The sequence below is a fragment of the Pithys albifrons genome, chromosome 2 (genome assembly GCF_047495875.1).
Source record: "Pithys albifrons albifrons isolate INPA30051 chromosome 2, PitAlb_v1, whole genome shotgun sequence".
Taxonomy (NCBI): domain Eukaryota; kingdom Metazoa; phylum Chordata; class Aves; order Passeriformes; family Thamnophilidae; genus Pithys; species Pithys albifrons.
The window spans coordinates 46,445,260-46,468,007 of record NC_092459.1 but is presented as its reverse complement, the minus strand read 5'-3'; the positions used below and the strand labels follow the sequence as shown (position 1 = coordinate 46,468,007).

General features: G+C 41.3%; 1 protein-coding gene across 5 annotated transcripts in view; it reads left to right on the top strand.

The window, feature by feature from the left end:
• Nucleotides 1-22,748, top strand: part of FYN (FYN proto-oncogene, Src family tyrosine kinase) — a 146,310-nt gene that overhangs the window by 100,754 nt on the left and 22,808 nt on the right. For 4 of the 5 annotated variants that reach the window (XM_071548930.1, XM_071548929.1, XM_071548928.1 and 1 more), the window contains 6 exons: nt 5,724-5,981; nt 6,534-6,630; nt 10,705-10,803; nt 11,888-11,991; nt 16,191-16,340; nt 19,322-19,486. In XM_071548930.1, the coding sequence (XP_071405031.1) occupies nt 5,735-5,981; nt 6,534-6,630; nt 10,705-10,803; nt 11,888-11,991; nt 16,191-16,340; nt 19,322-19,486 (862 nt within the window). In that variant the 5' untranslated portion in view covers nt 5,724-5,734. Of the gene's footprint in view, nt 1-5,723; nt 5,982-6,533; nt 6,631-10,704; nt 10,804-11,887; nt 11,992-16,190; nt 16,341-19,321; nt 19,487-19,955; nt 20,112-22,748 lie in introns of all 5 variants that reach the window. The other variant, XM_071548932.1, reaches the window with a different exon arrangement.

The window sequence follows — 22,748 nt, the reverse complement described above, 5'->3', positions numbered from 1 at the left end:
TGTTCCTTTCCTATAAGATGCACAGCATGTTGGATGAACAACATTGTGTGCTCATCTCTAGAGAGTTTAGTGTAAAGCAGCTCCAGATTTTGTTTGGTGATCTCAGAGTTGGCTGAATAGCTCCAGCCTTCCACTGCTCCAAATGCTGACATGCAGGGAGATGAAACTTTTGGATATTAAAAACCTGCTCCATGATACTGAAGGAGAATAGTTTTTGGAATCCATTCACTGACACAAAGGCCAGTGCTGAATGGAGGTTATATTTATTGTCTATGAACCCTCTGAGTAAGCTGAAATCACTTTAGGCATGTGCATGCATACATGTATTCTCTCACATTTAGCCAACTCCCCATGATGCTGTTTCTTTGAGCCGGGAACAGACAACTTTCAGAGACTTGGCTTGAAAAGATGTGTGCATGTAACACCCTCTGTCACATTTTGCAAGAGGCTCCAATCAAGCAGCCTTTATACTTGGATTGTCTAGACACTGCGACAGTGGGAGGGGACCAGTGAAAGAAACAGCCCATTTTGTCAGTCGTTCACTTTGTATCAAATTCTCCTTCCCTGTGTGCTGCCGTTGCCAGCTAAAAGATAAAGCAAGCCAAAAGCAATTGGAAATAAAGAAATCCATAATTTACTGTTTTTCTGTACATGTCATTCCTAGTAAAAAAAACTTTTTTTTTTGAAGCTACCAATACGTATGCATTCCATCTCCTTGTTTATTCCCTTTTTTTCAGAATTAATATTTTGAACAGTTTTATTTTTGCAGTGTATTTATCATTTTAACTTTATTCTTATCAATGTGAAAATGAAGTGTGTGGGGCTGTCTTGTCAGCCATTGTAAATTTGTATGTGAAATATTCCCAGATTTCAGTGGGGATTTTTTCCCTGTTCAGCTGAATGTGAATGAGCAACAAGAAAACCCTCTTCCCTCCCACTGCTCTCCCAGACTTCATGTTTCCTATTTCTTATTTTCTCTCTTTTCTACTTTTTTCCATGAAAGCACATGGGGAAAAATAAGAGCAGAAACAGAGCTGGGAGGGGAAAGGGAGGAGGTGATAGAATTTCACAGGGACATAAGACTGCAACCCAACAAAAAGACTGTGAGATTCTTTGCTGCTTTGAGGTGAAGCATGTTGTAGCACTTGCAGCTTTTAACCAGTCTGATTTAATGGCTCACTTTTCCCTGTTTGGATGGTCAGCATCTCTTTCTGCTTTTCCTCTGGAGCTGGGATTTCTCTCATGATATATCTCCCATGCAGCTGTTGCCGTAAAAGTCTGTAAAAAAGACTCCGAGCCAAGTTTTGTAGGAGATAAGATAATGGGCAGGCACTTTAATGAGCAAACCCGCTCATCCAGGAATACATCGACGCGCGCGCGCAAGCAAGCTCTAAGTTCTATAGCTCTTATAATATAACCTATCCAATCACTACTGTCTACATGTCCAGTTCCACCTCTGTCCCCTCCCAGTTCCCACCCCTGTTGAATTGGGGCTGGGGTCCTTGGGAACCTCTGTCTTCATCCCCCGCCTCTTCTTCAGCACACAAAGGTTCTCTGGACGCTCTCCAGGGCTTCGGGTCACACTGCTCCATGTTTATGTTCTCTTCTGATACGCTTTAATCAGGTACCTTGAGGAAGAGACTAAATAGCTGGCAGATTTTAGCTGCCTGTTCTGGAGCAGGGTTAGAGATAGAAGGACTTTATGCTACAAGCTGCTAAATATTAATTCACTAAAATTTACAGCATTACATCTACTGTGTTCCTAAAATCTACAAAATATGAAAATTGAAAAATCAAAAAAAACTCCTTCGGCATCACAGCATTGCTCGCTGCTCATGTTTTGCTCTCTGCATGCTGCAGCCACACTTTCACAGAGGTGTAGGAGGTCCAAGAAGTGAGTCCCAGACTCATCCTTCCCACCCAAAGCCTCCTGAACTCTGCCCATGCTCATAGCAGTGAGATGAGCCATCGCCACATAGGGCTCTTGCCTTCCATATGGTCCTGCTTCCTTCCCTGAAATTGCCCATGAGACTCCTTAGTTTTGGGAGGAGCCAGGAAAACCTCACCTGAGTGACATCTCCAAACAAAGGGTCTCCAGAGCCAGACCATCCTGCTGCTGAAATGGTAAAAGCCGTAGATGTTATCTCTGCAAGATATGAAGCTGGCCAGGGATTCTCTGCACCCATCTTGGTCCCGGTGGGCTCTCCTGAAGCCACTACTGGTGCTGAGCATGCACAGTACTCTGCACCTCCAGTTCCAACCCAGCTTCCAGGGGGAGCAGAGGCTGAAGGTCAGCACAGCTGCCACACCAGTAGCAGCAGCAGTGTGTTTTGCAGCCTCCAGTCTACAAACCCCTTGCCCTTGACCTGTTGCTCTATTTTCTTGAGGAATCCCTACACATGCTACCTGTTGCTGCAAGTGCAGACTCGGAAGTCCACTTTTCTGTTCTCCTGAAAAAAATCAAACATTTTGGTGAGGGAACCCTGCTGAGTAGATGTGGTGTATCTAAGGTAATTAAAAATGCAAAAAGGGCACTTTTAAGTTAGGCTAAGAGCAAGAGGGGGTAGACCTGTGCTAACTGCAGGCAATACAGCTTAGGGAAATACAATAAAATTTCAGAATCACCGAATAACTTATGTTGGAAAAGACTTCTGAGATCATCACATCCAACCTTTGACTGATCACCACCTTGTCAACTCGACCATGGCATTAAGTGCCTTGTGCCATGTGGCACTAAGTGCCACATGCAGTCATTTCTTGAACACCTGATGTCCAGCCTGAACCTCCCCTGCTGTGGCTTAAGATTATGTCCTCTCATCGTGTAATTAGTTGGCTGGGAGAAGAGACCCACCCCTGCTTGTCCACAGCCACCTTTCTGGTGGTTGTAGAGAGCCTTAAGGTCATCCCTGAGCCTCCTTTTCTCCAGGCTGAACAACTCCAGCTCCCTCAGCTGCTCCTCACAGTCATTGTCTCCAGACTCACCAGCTTTCTTGCCCTTCTTTGGACATGCTCCAGCACCTCAATGTCCTTCTTGTGGTGTGGCCTCACCAGGGCCAAGGGGGATAATCACTTCCCTGGTCCTGCTGGCCACACAATTCCTGATAAAAGCCAGGATGCCACTGGCATTTTTGGCCACCTGGGCATGCTGCTGTCTCATGTTCAGCCACTGTCAACCAGCACCCCCAGGTCTTTTTCTGCTGGGCAGCTTTCCAGCCGCTCTTCCCCCAGCCTGTAGCACTGCAGGGGGTTGTTGTGGCTGAAGTGTAGGACTTGGCACTTGGTCTTGTTCAACCCCATACCACTGGTCTCAGTCCATTTATCCAGCCTGTCCAGATCCCTCTGCAGAGCCTTTCTACTCTCCAGCAGATCAACACTCCCACTCACCTTGGTGTTTTCTGCAGATTTAGTGAGGATACACTCAATCCCTGCATCCAGATCATCAGTAAAAGTATTGAACAGGACTGGACCCAACACTGATCCCTGGGGCACAACCACTAGTGACCAGACACCAACGGGATGTGGCACCATTCACCACCATTCTCTGGGTCCTGCCATCCAGCCAGCTTTTTACCCAGTGGAAAGTGCACCTGTCCAAGCAGTGGGCTGCCAGCTTTTCCAGGAGAACGCAGTGTGAGACAGCATCAAAGGTTTTTCTGAAGTCCAGGTGGACAACATCCACAGCATTTCCCTCCTCTACTAGGCAGGTCACCTGGTCTTAAAAGGAGATTGCATTGGTTCAGCAGGACCAGCTTCTCCTGAGCCCATCTTGGCTGGGCCTGATCCCTTGGTTATCCTGTATGTGTCATGTGACCTGACTCAAGATAATTTGTTCCATAACCTTGCTGGGCATCAAGGTCAGGCTGACAGGCCTGTAGTTCCCCAGATCCTCTTTGCATTCCTCCCTGTGGATGGACATCACAGTGGTCAACCAAAATGGTGCTTGTTTTTCTGATCAGGCTTGTAGAATAACTGCAAGTATCAGCAAACTGTAGAAAATACACTTCAACAGAAGTGTTTTTCTTGTTAATTAGGCGGGTTAGGTGTAGGAAGCAGGTAGCCAGGCTGTGGACTGTCACAGACAAGCAGGGAGCTGCTGTGTAATTTTTCAAGCATTGGAACTGGTGAAACATGTTTTTTTCTGAATCCCATGAGTTTGTAAAAACCAATTTCCTGTGTTGATGTTGGGTAAGGCATAGAAAATAACCAGCCAGGCAGCTACTAAAATCAGGAAATTTAAAAAAGCATAGGCTTTTTATTTATGCTAAGTGACATATACTTCACTATACTATTTTTTGTGTTCTCTGGATTTTCCTCCTCTCTATTACATATTCTGGAAAAAGTATGGTTACTAAGTCTAATTTTTTAAGATTTTTCTTTTGTCACTGCTCTTTCAGCCTCAGTGTTTAGAGTATGTTGTTTGTGTGCCAGGTTACATGTAAAGAGTCACTGTACTGGTTCAGATCGAGGATGCATCCAGACAAATATCTGATTCCCTAGACTCACAGACTGTTTCACAGAATCACAGACTATTCTGGGTTGGAAGGGACCCACAAGGATTATTGAGTCCAACTCTTAAGTCAATGGCCCACACAGGGGATTGAACCCATGACCTTGGCATTATTACAACCAAGTTTTAACCAACTGAGCTAATCTCATCACACCCAGCCTCAGAAACTCAGAGTTTGTCTCTCAGTTCAACTTGAGTCAATAGGAAAGACTTCAGTAACACCACCAACACATGGATTATAAAATGTTAGAACTAGCAGATGAAAGGCAATACCAGTTAACAGAACTAATCTCCTTGCAGGACTGCTCCTAAGATGTGGCAAATCACCCTCCATATAGAGAGAGGCAGGCACCTAAAATTAAGAGAGATTAAGCCAGGCCTTCATAGTGCCCCATGAGGGTGCTGAACAAGAGGTTATAAGAATTAAAAAACCTGGAGCAACATTTTCAAAGCTGTACTCTCTTGGTTGCATCCTGTCCGGGATCTGGACTTGGAGATGCTCTGCCCTTGACATGTTAATTCTTCTGGGACTTTCTCTAGTTTCTAAATGTTCATACATTTTGCCTTCTGCTACCAGCAGGTTTTAGCCTTCAGTTTGTTACTGCATTGAAGGGCACTTCCTTTTGTTTTAGTTGAGCCCTCTGATAGCTCCCTCCTACTTTCCTGTGCTGTAATAACTACTGGCTCACTTTGACTGACTTTCTGCTTGCCATGCAGAGCCCCAGCAACAGAAGAAGGTTGCAGTCTTGAGGTGAAGTCCACTCTTGTGTAGTTAGCAAGGTCAAACATGAACCATGAGGCAAGTGCCTTGTTCTATGTTGCCAGGGGCAGACTTGAACACCTCCAGCTGCACTTTTTTGTCTGAGTCCTTTGCCTGCTAGTCATGGTTTCCTAAAGAAGGGTGAGCAAGAGGGCTTTTATCCTCTTTCTCGCTTCACGCAAGTTGTTGCCTAGCAGGGCTGGGCAGAGATCTGCCACTATCCCAAGAGCAGACAGGACTCCCTTCCCCAGGCCTCAGTGGGAAACTACCAAGAGAGATCTTTTTGTGTGAGCTTTTTTCCAACATGTTGCTGTTTATAGTCAAACCATTGCAGGATTTTTTCAAGGTACTTAACTTTTGAGCAGTGAACTTAATTTGATACTCATCATATGTGGGTTTGGGGGAGATCTGGTGAACATCAACATATGAACACCTGTCCTTCCCTTGCTTTCCTAGGATTTTAGATAATGGGCTGTGTGCAATGTAAGGATAAAGAAGCAACAAAACTGACTGACGAGAGGGATGGCAGTTTAACTCAAAGCTCAGGCTACCGCTATGGGACAGATCCCACTCCGCAGCACTATCCTAGCTTTGGTGTGACTTCAATCCCAAACTACAACAACTTCCATGCCACAGGAGGCCAAGGACTGACTGTGTTTGGTGGAGTCAACTCCTCCTCTCATACAGGGACGCTGCGTACAAGAGGAGGAACAGGTGAGTTTGAAAGTCCTATTTAGTGAGTGTGAATCATGTGCCTACAGCAGAGGCATGACTGTCTCAGCATGCTGCTTTTGAGGAGAGTTACTTCATGAAATAGTGCAAAGAACTGAAGTAGAGATGGAGTTGAGTCTTCACCCCTACCTTTGCTAATTTGCAGGTGCTTGTTCACTTGAGGCATGCGAAATTATGTGTACATGCCCAATATGGCTAACTGCCTCATCACTCTAGCAGGGAGTGGAAAGTGTGGGCTGAGCCACCTCAAGTAGTTAACAGGAAATACTTGGCGTGGCTATGTCTAAACTCTCTCTTGAAACCCCCTTTGCCTGCTTGGGATTCTGTGACTGTACAGAGTGAAAAAGGTAGAATGCCCACTGATTGCATAAGACCAGAGCAACTACAATGGTTGTTCAAAAGTAGGAGGGCTCAGTTTATTTTGCTCCTCAGCAACCTGAGTAGCTTAAATGTGGCTTAGCTATCTCATCTCTGCGAGTTCCTTTCCCTCCCGCTTTTTGTGTTAGAGTATAATGCACCTATGTTTTTCTTTAGGTGTAACCCTTTTTGTGGCGCTTTATGACTATGAAGCAAGAACAGAAGATGACTTGAGTTTTCACAAAGGAGAAAAATTTCAAATACTTAACAGCTCGTAAGTTCTAGTCTTGGGAATTTGCTTTATAGTATTTTCAAACTTATAACGTTTACAGTTATATTTGCTTATGTTATTAGTAAAATCTGATGTTGGATAATCAAGATATTGAGGGGTTTTACTCTATACTTACTTACTTGCCCTTGCATTTTGTGCACTTTTGCAAAGTGCTTTATTGTTAGGGAAAAAAACCAACTTCAACCACAGGCAGCTTTACTTCAAAAATAAGTGTGAGATCGTGTGATTCACTGCTTACATTTTACAGTACCCCCACATTCAGAACTGAGACTACCAGCTCTGTACTTTACCAGTAGCCACAGAAGTTCTGCAAGGCATGTACTAACAGTTTTTGCAATCTGCTGCAAATATCTCTACACAGAAATGAGCTAAAAACTGATTCACAAAAGAGATGTTATCCAGACTCACATACCAAGTTTAAAAGCATTTCTTTTCCTTCTAAAGGTAGGTGATGCAGTCAGAACATGCTGGGATGTCCTGTTGCCATTGCACAGTTGGATCTGACATGAAAAACGCACTTCTATCCTGGAAATCATCAACTTAAAATTAATTTTGTCAACTGCCCATAGAAAAAAAAATCCCTTAGCAGTTTAAAAATAACATCTAAAACTCACTGTGCTACTGACCTATATCTGAACATCTTGTAATTCTTGGTTAAGAACATAAAGTGGCAGGCTCAGTGTTATGTTCAGTATTGCTATTATATAAAGGTAAAAATGAGTTAACAACGTCACTTTCTAAAGGCTTGGTGATAGTGGTCTCATCTTTTTTTCTTACACTATGTGACAGTGAGGCAAATCCAGCCCTGGTGCAACTTCTGTTAATTTTAATATAACAACTGCAGGGTTGGAATTGGCTCAATGTGCATTGAAGTAAAAAAAAAAAAAGCAGGTAATTCTGTGGAATATTTCATGAAGCTGAAGAGCTTTGATGTAGATGAAAGCACGGAAACTTCAGTTATGACTTGTACAGGGAGCAGCAGTTTAAAACCTTTCTGCTTCTGAATTCGTGCTTAAAAACAAACTCTTTTTTAACCTGTCATCAATTTTTGTTCATATTGCCTACTGCTTTCCTAACCTTGCACAAACTGTGCCATAACTTGAAACAAGAAGTTCCACACATTATAGATACCTTACATATGCCAGTTGGTGAAATAAGGGGGGGGGGGGGGGGGCGCTCATGAGGACTTGTAGAGCAAACATCCTTGGAGTCAGTGAGAAAGAGAGACTCCCCTACATGCATTTTGATGCAGGTAATTACTGCCTGGAAGAAGATTTTCTAAGACAGGAAAAAAGACCAAGCATCCACTGATTTTCCTGCAGGATTATAGTTCAGTACCCATTGCAGTCAGCTCTGCTTATAAAAACATGGAGCTAGCCACACTCCTGGAGTAGTGACAGCAGGGTGGAGATCTCCAGAAAGCTACATTTTTGTAAGAATGCTTCCTCTCTTCACTTATATCAGAATATATGAAAACCCATTTTTTAAGTGTCTGCCAATGCTGCTTGCAAACAGAAAGCATAATATGTGCATGAAACCAGTTTGTCTGGAATTTTTGAAAGGGTTTGGTTTTTAACGTAGTGCTCAACAAATTAAATTTGATTTCTGCTTTGGAATAAACTTTCAGGGCGGCAATACCTGAAATGGAATTACAGGTGGTATCCCCATAATTTGAAGTCAGAAATTGTACTAAATGCAATCAGAGGGAAAGAGGTACCTGCAGAGGGGTTCAGAGCAGAGCCTGAGTTTGGGGCTCCAAAATACTCAGCCATGCCCAGCATCCCCACAGCCACTCTTACACACCCTGACTAATTTCCTCCTACCTCCACTACCTCAGCTGCATATCTAAAATTAAGAGCTGTGAAAAAAGCTTGCGTTTCTCCTTTTGAGAGATTTAAGCTTCTCTGTCAAAGCAGAGGGAGTTTTTCCTCATGTGGTCATCTGCGGGACTGTTTATTCCCTCCCTAGATATGACAAAATACCTCCATCTAGTGGACTCTCTGCACAGTGAGGAGAAGAAATTGAATGGTACAATTTATCAACCACGGTATAGCATAATGGCTCAGAAATGTTCTGGAGCAGCATATGAGGGAAGGGTTAGCACTTCAGCTGGTGAAATTAGGGACTCAAACAGATAGGGCCATTTGCCTGACATACTAATGCACACAAGGTGTATGAAAATAGTGACAACTGCCAGCCTCTACAAAAGCTATTTGTTCTTCACGTTTTTTGAACTGTAAAATTGGAAGCATCTCCTTTTTGACTAATCACAGCTGTTTTCTAGTTGTTTGCCATAGAGTTCATGCTCCTTCAAACTATTAAAGAAAGTGGAATTGAAAATTTAAAGTAAGAACTCACCTTGACACCACCTTTCCTGCCAGTAATAGCTTAGACAGTGTGTTTTCTGTAACTGCTTGCTACCAGAAGAGGCTGAATTCTCGAGCCACATTTGATAATAGTGTTTAATTTAATGAACTAATCTCTGGTTTACAGAGACAGGGACTGAGAAAGGGTTTCTAAGCAATCCAGAAACAGAAAAGAGAATGCTTATTATTAGCAGTATGAGGTAAACATTGGCAAATCTAGTCCTGAGAATGAAACACAAATTGCTAATCCCAAATCATTCCATCCTGTAGAAAGCTAAGAAATAAACTTCTCTTGAAGCCGCACATCCTACAGCAATGCACATTGTCTGAAAGGCAGTACCATGTCCCACTGTGCACACAGTGTAAGACAATCATGCTAAGCTATGTAACGCTGCCTTAAGTTGGTCCTGCATGAACCTCTTCACATTTAAATGTTGTGGGTCCCTTTCAACTCATCATATTCTGTGATTCAGTCATTCTGTAATTGTTTTTGTTAGTATTTGAAAATGCAGCCTAGTCCTTTGCTATTTCAGATATACCTTCTCCAGGTGGCCAGCAGAGGGAATCTGGGCAATGATGTGTGATCATTAAGGGCCACCTAAAATGCCATGTTGATAGATGGCTTTTTGATATCTTTGGGTTTCAGATTAATTATGTTTAAAATTAGCAGTGAATGTGCTGTGACATTGTGTCATGGTTTAACCCTAGAGAGCAACTCAGCCCCACACAGCCGCTCCCTCCCTCCCTCCCTTCCTTCCTCCCTTCCTTCCTCCCTCCCTCCCTCTCATGATGGTATCAGGGAGGGAATCGGAAGGGTAAAACTCAGAAAGCTCCTGGATTGAGATAAAGGCAGTTTAATAGGTTAAAGCAAAAGCCATGCACACAAGCAAAGCAAAATAAGGAATTCATTCGCTGCTTCCCATCAGCAGACAGGCAGTCAGCCATCCCCAGGAAAGCTGGGCTCCATCACTCATAACAGTGCCTTGGGAAGACAAACACCATCACTCTGGACATGCCCCCCTCTCCCTTCTTTTTCCCCAGCTTTATATGCTGAGTATGACGCCATATGGAATGAAATATCCCTGTGGTCATCTGGGGTCAGCTGTCCTGGTTGTATCCCCTCCTAACCCTTTGTACACCCCCAGCACCCTCACTGGTGGAGTGGGATGAGAGACAGAAAAGGCCTTGATGCTGTGTAAATTCTGCTCAGCAGTAACTAAAACATCCCTGTGTTATCAACAGTTTCCAGCACAAATACCGGCTGCTATGAAGAAAATTAACTCTATCCCAGCCAAAACCAGCACACAGTATTAATCTTGGCAATTTTTCTATAAGTCCTCTCAAGGGTCTGTATTAGAATAATTGCTATGGAGACAGTTTTAAAAATTCTAGTCCAAACCCAGGCTGCACAAAGATTATTTCATTGGGCTGTTACACCTCTTTATGCCATTATGCTACATTTGGAAGGCTGTGCTACTAATCACTGCTGAAATAATTATAAGTGTAAAGAAATATGTATATTTTTGGGGTTTAAATGTAAACAGTAGTCTTGGAAGCATGCTGGTGATAAAGAGTTGAGTTGCTGTGACTTCTTAAACCATGCAGTTACGGGTGCTGTTAACAAAGTCAGATGATTGTCTTTACAGCTGTGTCTTGCTCTCACTTTTCCTCCTCACCTCTGTGTCCGCAGGGAAGGAGACTGGTGGGAAGCCCGTTCCTTGACAACAGGTGAAACTGGTTACATTCCCAGTAATTATGTGGCTCCAGTCGATTCCATCCAAGCAGAGGAGTATGTTTCCTTTTTTGTTGTAAAGACCCATGCTGTATTAGAAGGAGGTGTGAGGAGTTGGTTCTGATTGATTGCAGTGATTTTTCAAATTACTTACATTATATTTATTTCAGTTCTTAATTACACTGATAAATAATTAGGTAATTAGCAACAAAAGAAGCACAAGCTCAGTGCTTTTTCAATGTGAAAACAAAGGAAGAAAACCTAAAGGAGCATAGGTCTGCTTCCTTTTTTCAAGTGTCGACTAATTTCAAGCTTTAACCAAAAGATGCATTTGCTTTTCCTGAACCAACTGGTAAAAACATTGAGTTAATTAGTGTGCAAGCTGTCTATTAAAGAGGGCACATTGCATCAACAAATACAGATCCTGTGGTAGTAGGATGCCTACAACACATGCAGCAGGCAGCGTAATGAGGACATATCTATGCAAAGAAAATGAGCGATGTGTGTATCCATATTATTTCCAGTATAAGAGATACAGTGGAGAAGCTTATGTAGCTGAGCAGGTACTACTGTGGTCTGTACTTCAGCTTGAATGTGAAACAAAAAAATTTGCTGCAGGAAGGCAAAAAGGCAGTAACTCTGAAAGCCTCATACAGAACCATAGTAAAGTGGTTGCATCTGGTCCTTCTACTGAGGTTTTAGAGCTGTGCTGCAACAAAATACTGAATACTAATACATCACTGTATAAGTCAAATATGTAGCTTACAGCAACATCTGTAAAAATCCTGCCCTTCAGCAGCTACACAATTTTCTGCTCTTTTCTGTGTCTATTTGGATGACCCACCAAGTTTTGGTTTCTGATTGTCCAAGTCTAGCCTTTTTTGTAGGACACCAAGCAAGCATTCAAAGCACCTACTGATTACAGGCTCAATGCAAAGCACTACTGCATAACATATGCAACATTTACTACACCGTTTGTCACGTTGGCTTTCCACGATAAAAGAGACACAGTGTGACAAAAATTATCAACTATAGTTGAGTAACCATAGTTTCCACAAATAATCCTCCATGTTTGAGATCTGTGACACTGTTTAGTAATGCTATGTAGCATTTGTCTAACTATTCCTGATGTTTGCTTAAGGTGGTACTTTGGCAAACTTGGCCGAAAAGATGCCGAGAGGCAGCTGCTGTCATTTGGAAACCCCAGAGGTACCTTCCTGATCCGGGAAAGCGAAACTACCAAAGGTAGGCTGGCCAAAGGTATTCTGATTACAAATGAGAAGATGTATGAGAAAAATTGTGCTAAGTGTGTGAAATACTGCATGAAGGTAGAGATAAGAATCATCCTACATATAGTTATGCTAGGGGATTGGATGTCTGGGTATCCCAGGTCTTAGAATGAGTGTTCAAAGCAGAGAACAACCCAAGTGCAACCTATGCCACGTTCAACCCATGGTATCTGCAGTGCAAGTCACACAGTGTGATTCTTTGAAATTCTGGATCCTTGCGGGGGGGAAAAGAAAAGAGAAAAAAATATGTAGCAGTTTTAAATTCACATATTAACAGGGAGAAAACGTGAATATATTTCTAATTAATATATTCATAAAGTATTCAACTATATCTATTCTGTTGAAGTCAGGTGGAAGGATATGTTCTCCTCCTTCCCTCTAAAAATATTGAAGGAGTTCCAGTTTTCTTGGCGGGTGCTATTTTTGCTTTTGTTCGCAAGGCCTGTCAACATCTTCTTCAAAAGCTTCACATATATGAAAAGATCTCTCCAGTTCATTCAACTATTAAGGAGAAAACTGCAACTAAGTAAAACCAAACCTGGCCATTTCTCAATTAACCAGCAATCCAAAACAAAAGCTGTGGGAGGTGTAAATCACTAGAATTAATTCCACGTAGGTTCTGAAGTCTAATGATGATTCATGTAATTAAAGCACTGACTTGTCAGTGCTTTGATCAGAGCACACTGTCAGCTAGACTTAGCTTACAAAATTCTGGAGTCATGGCTAGTAAAGCGGTTTAAAGAAGAAAAGCAGTACTTCCCACTCCTCTCTACCTGACCTATCTTCAGATGCTGCATTCTGTCATCTAAAATTAAAAGTTTTACATTTTTGACTTCTTCAGTCACTGGATTCTTCCTTTGCTGCCTATAACTCTGAAGACTGTTTCTGATACAAAATCTGAATAGACAGGGTGTTGTTTCAGACAGCAAAGTTCTTGCCACCACATAACTTCATAATACTTCATGTAGCAGTGTGGCACTCTCATCAGGAGCAAGACAGGCTCTAACTTGCTCTTTTTCTGCAAATAGCCTCCACCTGTTTTTTTTCACCAACAGTTGCTATGATGTATGCGAGGAACAGGACTTCATTCCACTCTGTGCCAAGTTTAAAAACTCACTCAAATATGCAGCCATGGATCCTAAAAACAAACACAGCCCTGTTGCTCTAAACCATATTATCAGTTTAGTCTGGTTTTCCAATTTTTTATACGGTGATAGGGGATATATTTTGCAGGGCTGTTTACTTAGCTAAGTCAGAGGTTTTTTCTGTGTTCTTGTGAGACACAAAAGCTTTGGGGGAGTGGAGTAATTCATCACGGATGAACTTAGAGCAGCAAGCTTAATTTCTCTGCTTTTGAACTTAAGGCTTTCTACATCTTAGGGCTATGTTTGCATCAAAGCCATTGTAAAGAACCAAACATGCATGGTTTTGTCAAAAATGCCTATTTCCCTTCTCATCCTGGTGGTGTTTTAGTATGTTGTTGGAAGAAGACAGTGAGCTTGTTGTTCATAAGAGGGAAAAAAATTGGGTGGGTGGGTTTAAATGGTGTGTTCTGTCCTAAGTTTTCTCGAAATGCTTTACTACAGCTAGTCATCTTGGGCTTGAGGCAGGAATTGTTTTATGACCTAGAATTGTCCTTTCTACTTTAAATAATAACAATAATAAAATATTCCGTATCATGTTAAAAAATATCATCATAAATTATTTCAGAATGAATTTACCTGCTCTTGATAGGGGTTGCCTTCTCTTCTTACTTCCAAAATAAATCGTACAGAGCTGGCTTTTCATTTTTTCAATGCCTGACTACCCAGGTACTTCATCAGCTCTTGTCTGTGTAATCCTTCACCTGGTTTCAATCTCCACCCTTCAAGGGTGTCTGGTTTTAGGTTTGGTGGTTTTTTTTTAATTCATTAGTATGATATATTGTAATGTCATATTTCTCTCCCAAATTTTTGTTATATATATATGTTATATTTGAATTTATCATTAGATAATAATGAATAGTATAAATAACCAACAGCCTAAATAAATGAATAATGAAATCCATCTTTGTTCTTGTTTTTGTCCAGATTTGAACTAAAGCTCCAGTCCTGCAACTTGATCTGAGGTCAGCGGGGGTCCACAGAGGGCCACCCACGCAGCTCTGATTGCAGACCTGGAGCCACAGATTGTTTACATTTTCCTAAAGAATCTAAAATAGTGACCAGATAGGCAGGGAGCGTGACTAAAGAAAATACAGCTGCTGCCAGTGGATCAAAACTCACAAATGCAGACGTGGGGAACACTGTCTGGAAAATTCTGAAAGGAAGCTGACAATGTACAACCCAGAGTGGTGGTACAAAGCATGCAGGGGAAGTGCTTTCAAATACCCAAACTGCTTTGAACTCCTAGTTGAGAGAAATGTACTAACAGGAGAACCTCCTCAGAAAACTGTCCTAACCAAACATTATTTTTCTACATTTAGGAATCATAGAATCACAGAAAGACTCGGTTTAGAAGGGACCTTAAAGATTATCTAGTTCCAACCCAACCAAAATAAATAAATAGAAATAAAATGAAATTAAAATAATACCCCCACTGTCACTTTTTTAAGGGTGCCTTCCATTCGCATAAACCAGAATCATCTGTTTAAGTCTCTTTTCTTCCCAAATAGGAGACAAACAATAGGGAATTTGAGAAGTCCTTGGAGTCAGGGTTGAAGACATTTCACTCACCACAGCTCCCTCCACAGTGAGCCACCCACCAGTGCAACCTATGGCAGGTTAATGTGGTCGGGGAAGCTTCTTCCTGAGGCGACACCCAGCAAAGTCATCTTACACCGGAACCACCTTTCACATTGTACAGAATTGTCTACTGATGATTTTTCTTCCTGCCCTTAGCTGACACAGTTACCCATGAACGCAGCAGAGGTCCAGGAGGAGGACCTTGCTGACATCTCTGCAGCTGCCAGTCACCTCTTTTCCTTTTAATGCCTGAATTCGCCTGAGTAGACACAATATTTGTCTGAGCCATGAGTGAAGATTTGTCTTCTTCACTGCTTTTGAAATGGCCATGATTTTGTTCAGAAGCTGCATTATGCTGTAAAAAGCGTCTTTGCTTTTGACAGAAAACCAACACGTGCCACAGTATGTGGAATAGGATTGTCCTTCAAGTAAGACACCTGAATGTGCAGTTCCCTCCATAGGTGGCTGAGCTTCTTTTATAGTCAGCAGGAACCTGGGGTTTTGTTCAAGTGCCCAAGACTGCAGACTCAAACCTGCATTACACCATAGTGCCACGACACTCATGTAAAATAGACTGGGATTCAGCTGCCCTAATAGCACCAGAAGCTTATGTGTGGGCTTGTAAATCAAGCCCATAGCCCACCTGCAGAGAGCCACCATTGCACCTAAAACTAAATCTAGCCCCTCATCTGAGGTTCCTTTACCTGATTGTGAGCATCCAGAGCCATTTGAAATGCCTGCAGGGTATCCACATGAATGGAAAAATGTGACAGCCTGTGGGAAAACTGCCAAGCAGCATGTCCTGAGGCATCTCAGATGGCACTTAATCCCTGTGGTTCAGCATCTGAATCCCACTAGTAAGCCCTAAAGCCCCTGCATGGATTTGGGAAGTGAAACATGCAGTTCTTGCAGATCTCTTGGTGCAGTCTTGGTGTAGTATCACCTTCAAAGGACTGTGGTGTACAACGTATGCCTGTTTGGTTGTTTAATTTCTATAAAGAAGTTTGGGATCCATCTAGGTTAACAGCACTATGCACATATAAAGTCATTATCTCCAGTGCTTCCTAAGGAAACTTGATATTTACCAGCCACTGGCATTTGTATAAAGTATAGTATTTCCAGTGTAACTTGACTCTTAAAATAGGAAAAGTCAATTTAGCGGCCTGAAGCAGTAAATGTTAAAAAGTGAGTTTTCATTTGCCCAGGAATCCTAATTTCTTTCTAGAACATTGTGTAAGGAACATGGTGTGAACCATGTGAAGATTTCTCTGACATTTATCTCATTGTGTTAGATTAATTTGTTCTTTTTCAGGGTACTCTAAGCATTTTTTAGGAGCAGTTTCCTTTCACTTTGTAAGAACTGACCAGGAAACCAAAATCTTTGTGACTAAAAGCTAACTGAATTTTTTTATTTCTCCTTTGCTTGGAACAGGTGCCTATTCCCTGTCTATTCGAGACTGGGATGATATGAAAGGAGATCATGTCAAACATTATAAGATTCGTAAACTTGACAATGGTGGATATTATATCACAACTCGGGCACAGTTTGAAACTCTTCAGCAGCTGGTTCAGCATTATTCAGGTAAATTCTCAAATAATACATGGCACTCTGAAGTATTTTAAAACAAAAGTGTTTGCTGCTGAGCTGATGTATATGTAAGATACTCTAAAAAGTCATTTGAGCTATGAGTCTTGCTTGTTGTAATGCATCTTCTATTATCCCTTTCCCATTACAGTTATAAATGGCTTTGAGTGCTGCTCACAGTGCACAGTGGCAGAGGTTTTAAAACCTCACACTTTACTGAGTAAAGGTTTTGCCTGCTTTCCCTGTTCTAAGCAAGCAGAATTACTGAATTGGACTTGCACATCTCAAAGCATAAATTCCCTGTGATTAAGCGAGTGCTAATACGTACCATCTTGCAGCACATGATTGCTAATAAAGCAAATAAGGAATTGTATTGTGAAATTCAGTAACTTAAAGCAGTGACCTAAAGATCTGCATATATTACCTGACTCAAATTTTCCAATTGGAATTTTGTTCCATGTGCAAAATATTAGCATTTAAATTATAATTTGCCTAATTTAAAATATAATTGAGGCAATATGGGTGTTTCTTGATGCACACTATTTGTGTCTATCCACCAAGCTCTTTTTTTTCCCCCTTAATTTCTGTAATTAAAGCATGGCATACACTATTCCACCCAAAAGTGCATCCTACTGTCACTGGTGATTGGTGTACAACAGATACAACTTTAAAGCCCCCCCGCCGCCCCCAAGCCACTGCATAGGACAACTGGTACTTACATAACAGACTGCCATGCTTCTTTTTAAGCAGAAATTTGTCTTTTTAATTATTTTGCTTTTTAAGGTGGGTTTTTTCCTTTAGCTTTTCATAATATTAACAGATGACCCCAAATGCTTGCTGCTCAAAAACTTTTCATAATTTTTACTTGGAAATCAACTTCTCTGTGGGGCATTTTTTCTGTATTCTTTGTATTCTGTCTGCTGTATTCTTAAGCTATTCATACTAGACATCTGGCTGTCTTCTCCACCCAGTTTCTCATGGGTGTATGCTGCCAGGGAGAACTTCCAATTGTTTCTGGTGTCTCTACTTTAAGCTAAAGAAGATAATTTTGAACCCCACTATACCTGCTGGTATATGTTAACTTTCAGTTTTCTCTGTTCAGCTTATTTGGGTGATGTATTTTCCATGCAAAGATGCAGAAGCAAATAGAACTTGAAACAGTAATTTCTGTGCAACACAGAGACATAATCAGTAGGATCCAGGTAGGGTGGCTCTGGAGGAATGGCAGAGATCAATACTCCAGAGGTTTCAGCTGCGATCTCCCAGACCCAGACAAACAAGGAGCCCTCATTCCATGTAAGCCCCTGCTGATTTGAAACATAAAGGTTGCCTCTAACTGCCTGCTCTTCACTCGGAATTGTGGGAAGTAGATTAGCCACAATGTCTTGTGAGTGTCTAGATTTACTTTTAGGGAGAGCTCAAAGATGCCAAATGATTCAGCAGAGATCAGCATGGTTCCTGAAGAACCACTGCTGAGACCTGCCTTCATGGCAGGACAGGCATGCTCTGCAGCCCACCCTCAGCCTTCATCCCACAGCTGTCCAAGCTGGAGGACCCCTCCTGCTCAGGTAGTTGGAAGCCAGGCTACCCAGGCAGAGTGAGCAGTTTGGTCTCATATAAGCAGCCCTGGGTCAGGCATCCCTGCACTGTGCTCTCTTTGCACTGCCACGTACCCTTATTACTCGTACTTGCTTCTTATCCCAGCCCCTTCTCACCTGCATAGGAAAGGCTAACTGCAATGTCTGCACTTTAACACATGAGATTTACAAATGAAAAATATTGAGATCCCCAGGATGTCCTGACGTCAGACTGAAGTCCAGTAACAGCACATCTGAAGATGAAACACCATTCCCCCAGTTCCAAAAAGCTGGCCTGTCAAGCATAAGCTCTTGTGGGTGCAGTCTAGACTTAACCAGAGCACCAGCATGCCAAGCTATTTTTTCCAATTAAAACAAAGAAGAAGGTCTTAAAAATCTTCAGCTTCTTTCTGCAGCTGTCCAAACTCATAAGGAAGCTTTTCACATACAATACGTATTTCGAGTACTCCCTATCATAATATTCCCTTTGGACTTATCTTGGAATAAGAAATGTCAACTGGTCAGCTAATCTTCCCTGTTCTATGGTCTTTGTTGTCTTGCTGCAGGAGACACAATGAGGTCCATGGTCGGGGTGTCTGTAGGGATTTCCCCACCATTCCACAACATTTGTGTTGATGAGGTTGCTGTGCAAACTTTATATTCTAGTCTGCTTTGTGCAGCATAGTATACTACTCATCAATATGCATGTATATGTATATTTATATATATGTAATTATTTTGACTCCTGCTAAAATATGTTATGTAACTTTTGTCACAGTTCAGTTTTCTGTGAAGCTTTCCAAGAGATAATATAATGAACCTGCCCCAAACAATGTAGGACTGGCTTTATATCCTAATAAAGGTTTGCTTTAGAAGGAATGTCAGGAAAAGTCTTACATGACACCTACAAAAACACCTTTTCAGAGCAGAATATAGAAAATACCTTTTCCAAGGATTTAAGAAGTCCACCAAATTTTCATTGCTGTGATTTTCAGGGAAAAAAAATTAATCTTCTCTGTGTTTCTTTTACTCAGTACAGAAACAATCCAGCTTGTAATTTACAGATAATGTTTAAAAGTTACACTTTACTATAGTAAACCAGTTACTCATGAGGTTATCTTAATGCAGCACTGTGGGATAAGGGAAATCCTGAGTCCACAAGAGAAACCATTGGTGATCACCTTCCACTTCAGGCTATGGAAGCAGAGACTAAAATATTTCCTGTTCTGTCTCAAATGAACATGTTTCAGTGTTCAATTTCTAATCTTCCAGGATGCTTTGTGGTATGCAACTAACAGCTGTTGTGAGTAGCATTGTTTTTATGCTTACTGTTTTTGTTTCATGTCACACTTTTTTTTCTTTCCTCTCCTTTGCTGTTGGCTTCACTTCTGGCTCCATCAGAGAGAGCTGCAGGTCTTTGCTGCCGCTTAGTAGTACCCTGTCATAAAGGAATGCCAAGGCTTACTGATCTGTCTGTCAAAACCAAAGATGTCTGGGAAATCCCACGAGAATCCCTACAGTTGATCAAGAGACTGGGAAATGGGCAGTTTGGGGAAGTATGGATGGGTATGGAGAAAAATAATTATTCTAAAATAGCTCACTGTGTGGGGATTACAAGATGGAAGGTGAAAATGTAGGACACTCTGACCCTCAAGAAAATAAATAGTAAAGCTCAAACTGTTAGGAAAAATGTCTTTAGAATCATGTCTTTGACTTTCAAATTCTCTAATCTTCAACTTTCACTGTAATTGATGGCAAAAGAAAACTAAAATTCCATGTTTCCTTGGAAGGTTTTGATTTTGACAAATTACCCCTGTCTTAATAATAAATCAAGGCTCACATAGTAATCTATTAGTTATACCAAGAAGCCTTTTTCTGCAAGCTACCAAAAAATTCCTTGCTCTCAGTATCCATAACCCAGTGTTTGCAAATGGACTTCAGTGCAGCACTGAGAGAAAATCACCTTCCATCTTTCTCAATGCATGCATAATTTTGGATTATAAGTGTGTTTTTTTATTAATTTCCTCTCCTATAGAGAAAGCTGATGGTTTGTGTTTTAACTTAACTGTGATTGCTACGAATAATACCCCACAAACTGTTGGATTGGCTAAAGATGCATGGGAAGTTGCACGTGATTCATTATTTCTGGAACAGAAGCTTGGTCAGGGGTGTTTCGCTGAAGTGTGGCGTGGTAAGGCAGAGAATATATTTTGCTTTGGATGGATCTTTTAAGGCCCTCTTGGCAGAAATAAACATTGCAAGTAGAGATCTTAAAGCTAAAAGATCAGAATAGTAGGAAATGTTAGTTTACATTGCCTGAAACAGTCAAATCTAAATACGTTAATCCATAGGGAAGCTTCCTTTCACTTGCACACAGTGGTATGAGAGGCTCAGACAGTAACCTTCATTAATTGCATTGGGTTTATTTGGGTAACTACACAATTTCCAGGTATCAAAATAGGAATTATGCTAAACGTGTAAGGTAGAATGGTTAATCAGAAATTAGTCTGGTAAGTAAAATTTTTTTTTTCATCATGTGTTTTAGCAGTGGTGGGATCAGACCCTGAAAATGCTTCCATCCATCCACCCTCCCAGTTTAAAAATAATGGCAAGTTGATATTGTGGAGCTTGCCCATGCATCCACTTTAAGTCTGTTTTGAAATTTGTATCTGCAGCAGAACCCAGTAACTCGACACAGAGACCAGGGACAATAGAGGCAAAACTTGCCAGGTCCAGCTGAACCCCCACTTTGAAGTCTAGAAAGTTTGACATTTTCCAAATCCACTGCCATTGTTTTCTGCACACTTGCCAGCTAAACTTACTGCTCCCTCTGTCTATGGGCCTCATTCTTTTCATGAATATAAAACAATAGTAGTTTACAATGTGCATAAATCTTAGTACGGGCATAGCATAGAAACACAATATAGAGGCCATTTCATGAGAAGTGGCTCAATTTTTGTGCCAAATTGCATTCTGTTTAGGGTCTTTAAAATTACCAATTCAAAAAAAAATTGATGGAGCAGTTTGGCCACCCTTTGTTGCAGTGACACAACAGTACGTAAAGCCAAAATACCCAATGAGTTCTCCTGGGTTCTTGCAGCTGTTTCCCATTGCAAGATTACAACAAGGAACACAGCAGCAAGTCTGTGAAATCTATAGAATTTATAGACTAGAAATAAAGAAGTTTATAGAATCTCACAGAATTACAGTTGACTTGTTGAAAAGAAAGCTGCTTACATTTTCTGTTGGGATCTCCAGATAACTGCAGGTTATCCTTCCTGATCTCCATCTTGAATGCTCACGCAAGTTTCCAGTTGATGATAACACTTAGGGGTCAGCTTTGTGTGCCATAGGTCTTAAACTGATACACCAAGTTAAAGGAGCAATTTTAAAAAATAAAAAAAATCAGCTATGGGAAATAAAGTGCCAAGTACCAGTACCAAATATCTGTCAGAAATGAAAGAATTATTATTACAATTATGAATTTGTGTTTCTTAATGTATAATAAAATTATATTAACATCCCTGAAGCATTACGAAACTGGAGTAGATTAGTACAGTAAAAATTAATTAAAAATACATTAAGTAGTAACTAACTACGGATGGGAGGAATTCAGAGGGAAGTCTTTGGTAATTTTCTATTAGAAAAACACACCAAACCACAACAAGAAAATTGAGCGATTTAAACTGGAATCTGGGCTGAGAAGATAAGTTAACATTTTTGTTTGATTTTCTTTTGCTAACTGGAGAAATTCTTAAAAGTATTTAAAAACAGACCTGATGAAAACACTTCATGATAACAGAATGAGTCCTGGGATTTTTAGTAAGGCAGTGCAAACAGATAGTACACAGTTAATCTCATTAACACACCAGGTAAAATCCTAGTTTATCAATGCCAGTCTGGTGAAACTGTGGTTTCATTCCTGATTCATATAACTGGCAGTACCTCTGCAAAGCAGCTGTGACTGATGGCACACTGTGGTCGTCAGCCTCAGTGATTCCAGACAAAACATTGTCCCTGTCACCCATCAGAAAAGATTTTGGCCACCATGCTTGAAATTAGGAGGCAAAACTGCATCCTTCCCTGCTTACACAGGAGTGCTACTAAAGCAAAGTCCACTTCAGCTCTGATTTGAAGGACTGAGTGAAATTAAGACCTCAAGTGTCCTCCTGAAGCGCACTTGGGTAGCAGAGGTGGTAGCTCAATACATTACTCCACTGACAGAACAGTGACACCTGGCACTGAACTGGCAGTAGAAAATCAAGGCATAATAAAAACCAAACTTATTCTGCACACTTTTGACTAACATGTGCCTCAAGCCCCCCTAGACATTTAGGATTGCCCTTTAAATGAGGTATAACACAGAACCAGCAGGTCCTCTACTCCTCCTCCCCTGTCCTCAGCTAGACAAGGTGAACGTGGGACCTGAGCACTTGCAGAAAAAAGGACCCAGCTCATTTTATGTTCTGACAGGTTGCAAAAGCTCATGATGAAGTTATTTTGGCTTAACCATTTCCCCTGCAGCAGCTGAGCTCTGCTAAATGTTCATGTAGTTTTAACAAAGACAAACCTGGTTATTTTACACATAACCTTTTTTGATGACAGAACCTTCATGTACTTTGTAGGCTTTGCGCTATACTCATGCTTAAGTGCAGAGAAGCAATTTTTAACCAATGTTTCTACCTTGTGGGATGCCCTGAGTCATCTGTCCCCAGCATTCTCCAGGTCCTTGTGCGGGCTTTCAGGTGTTACAGAAGGCTTGGTAGATGATGGCTGAAAAATGGTCCAACTTGTCCATATCAGTGCTGACCACAAGTAAAGAACAAAG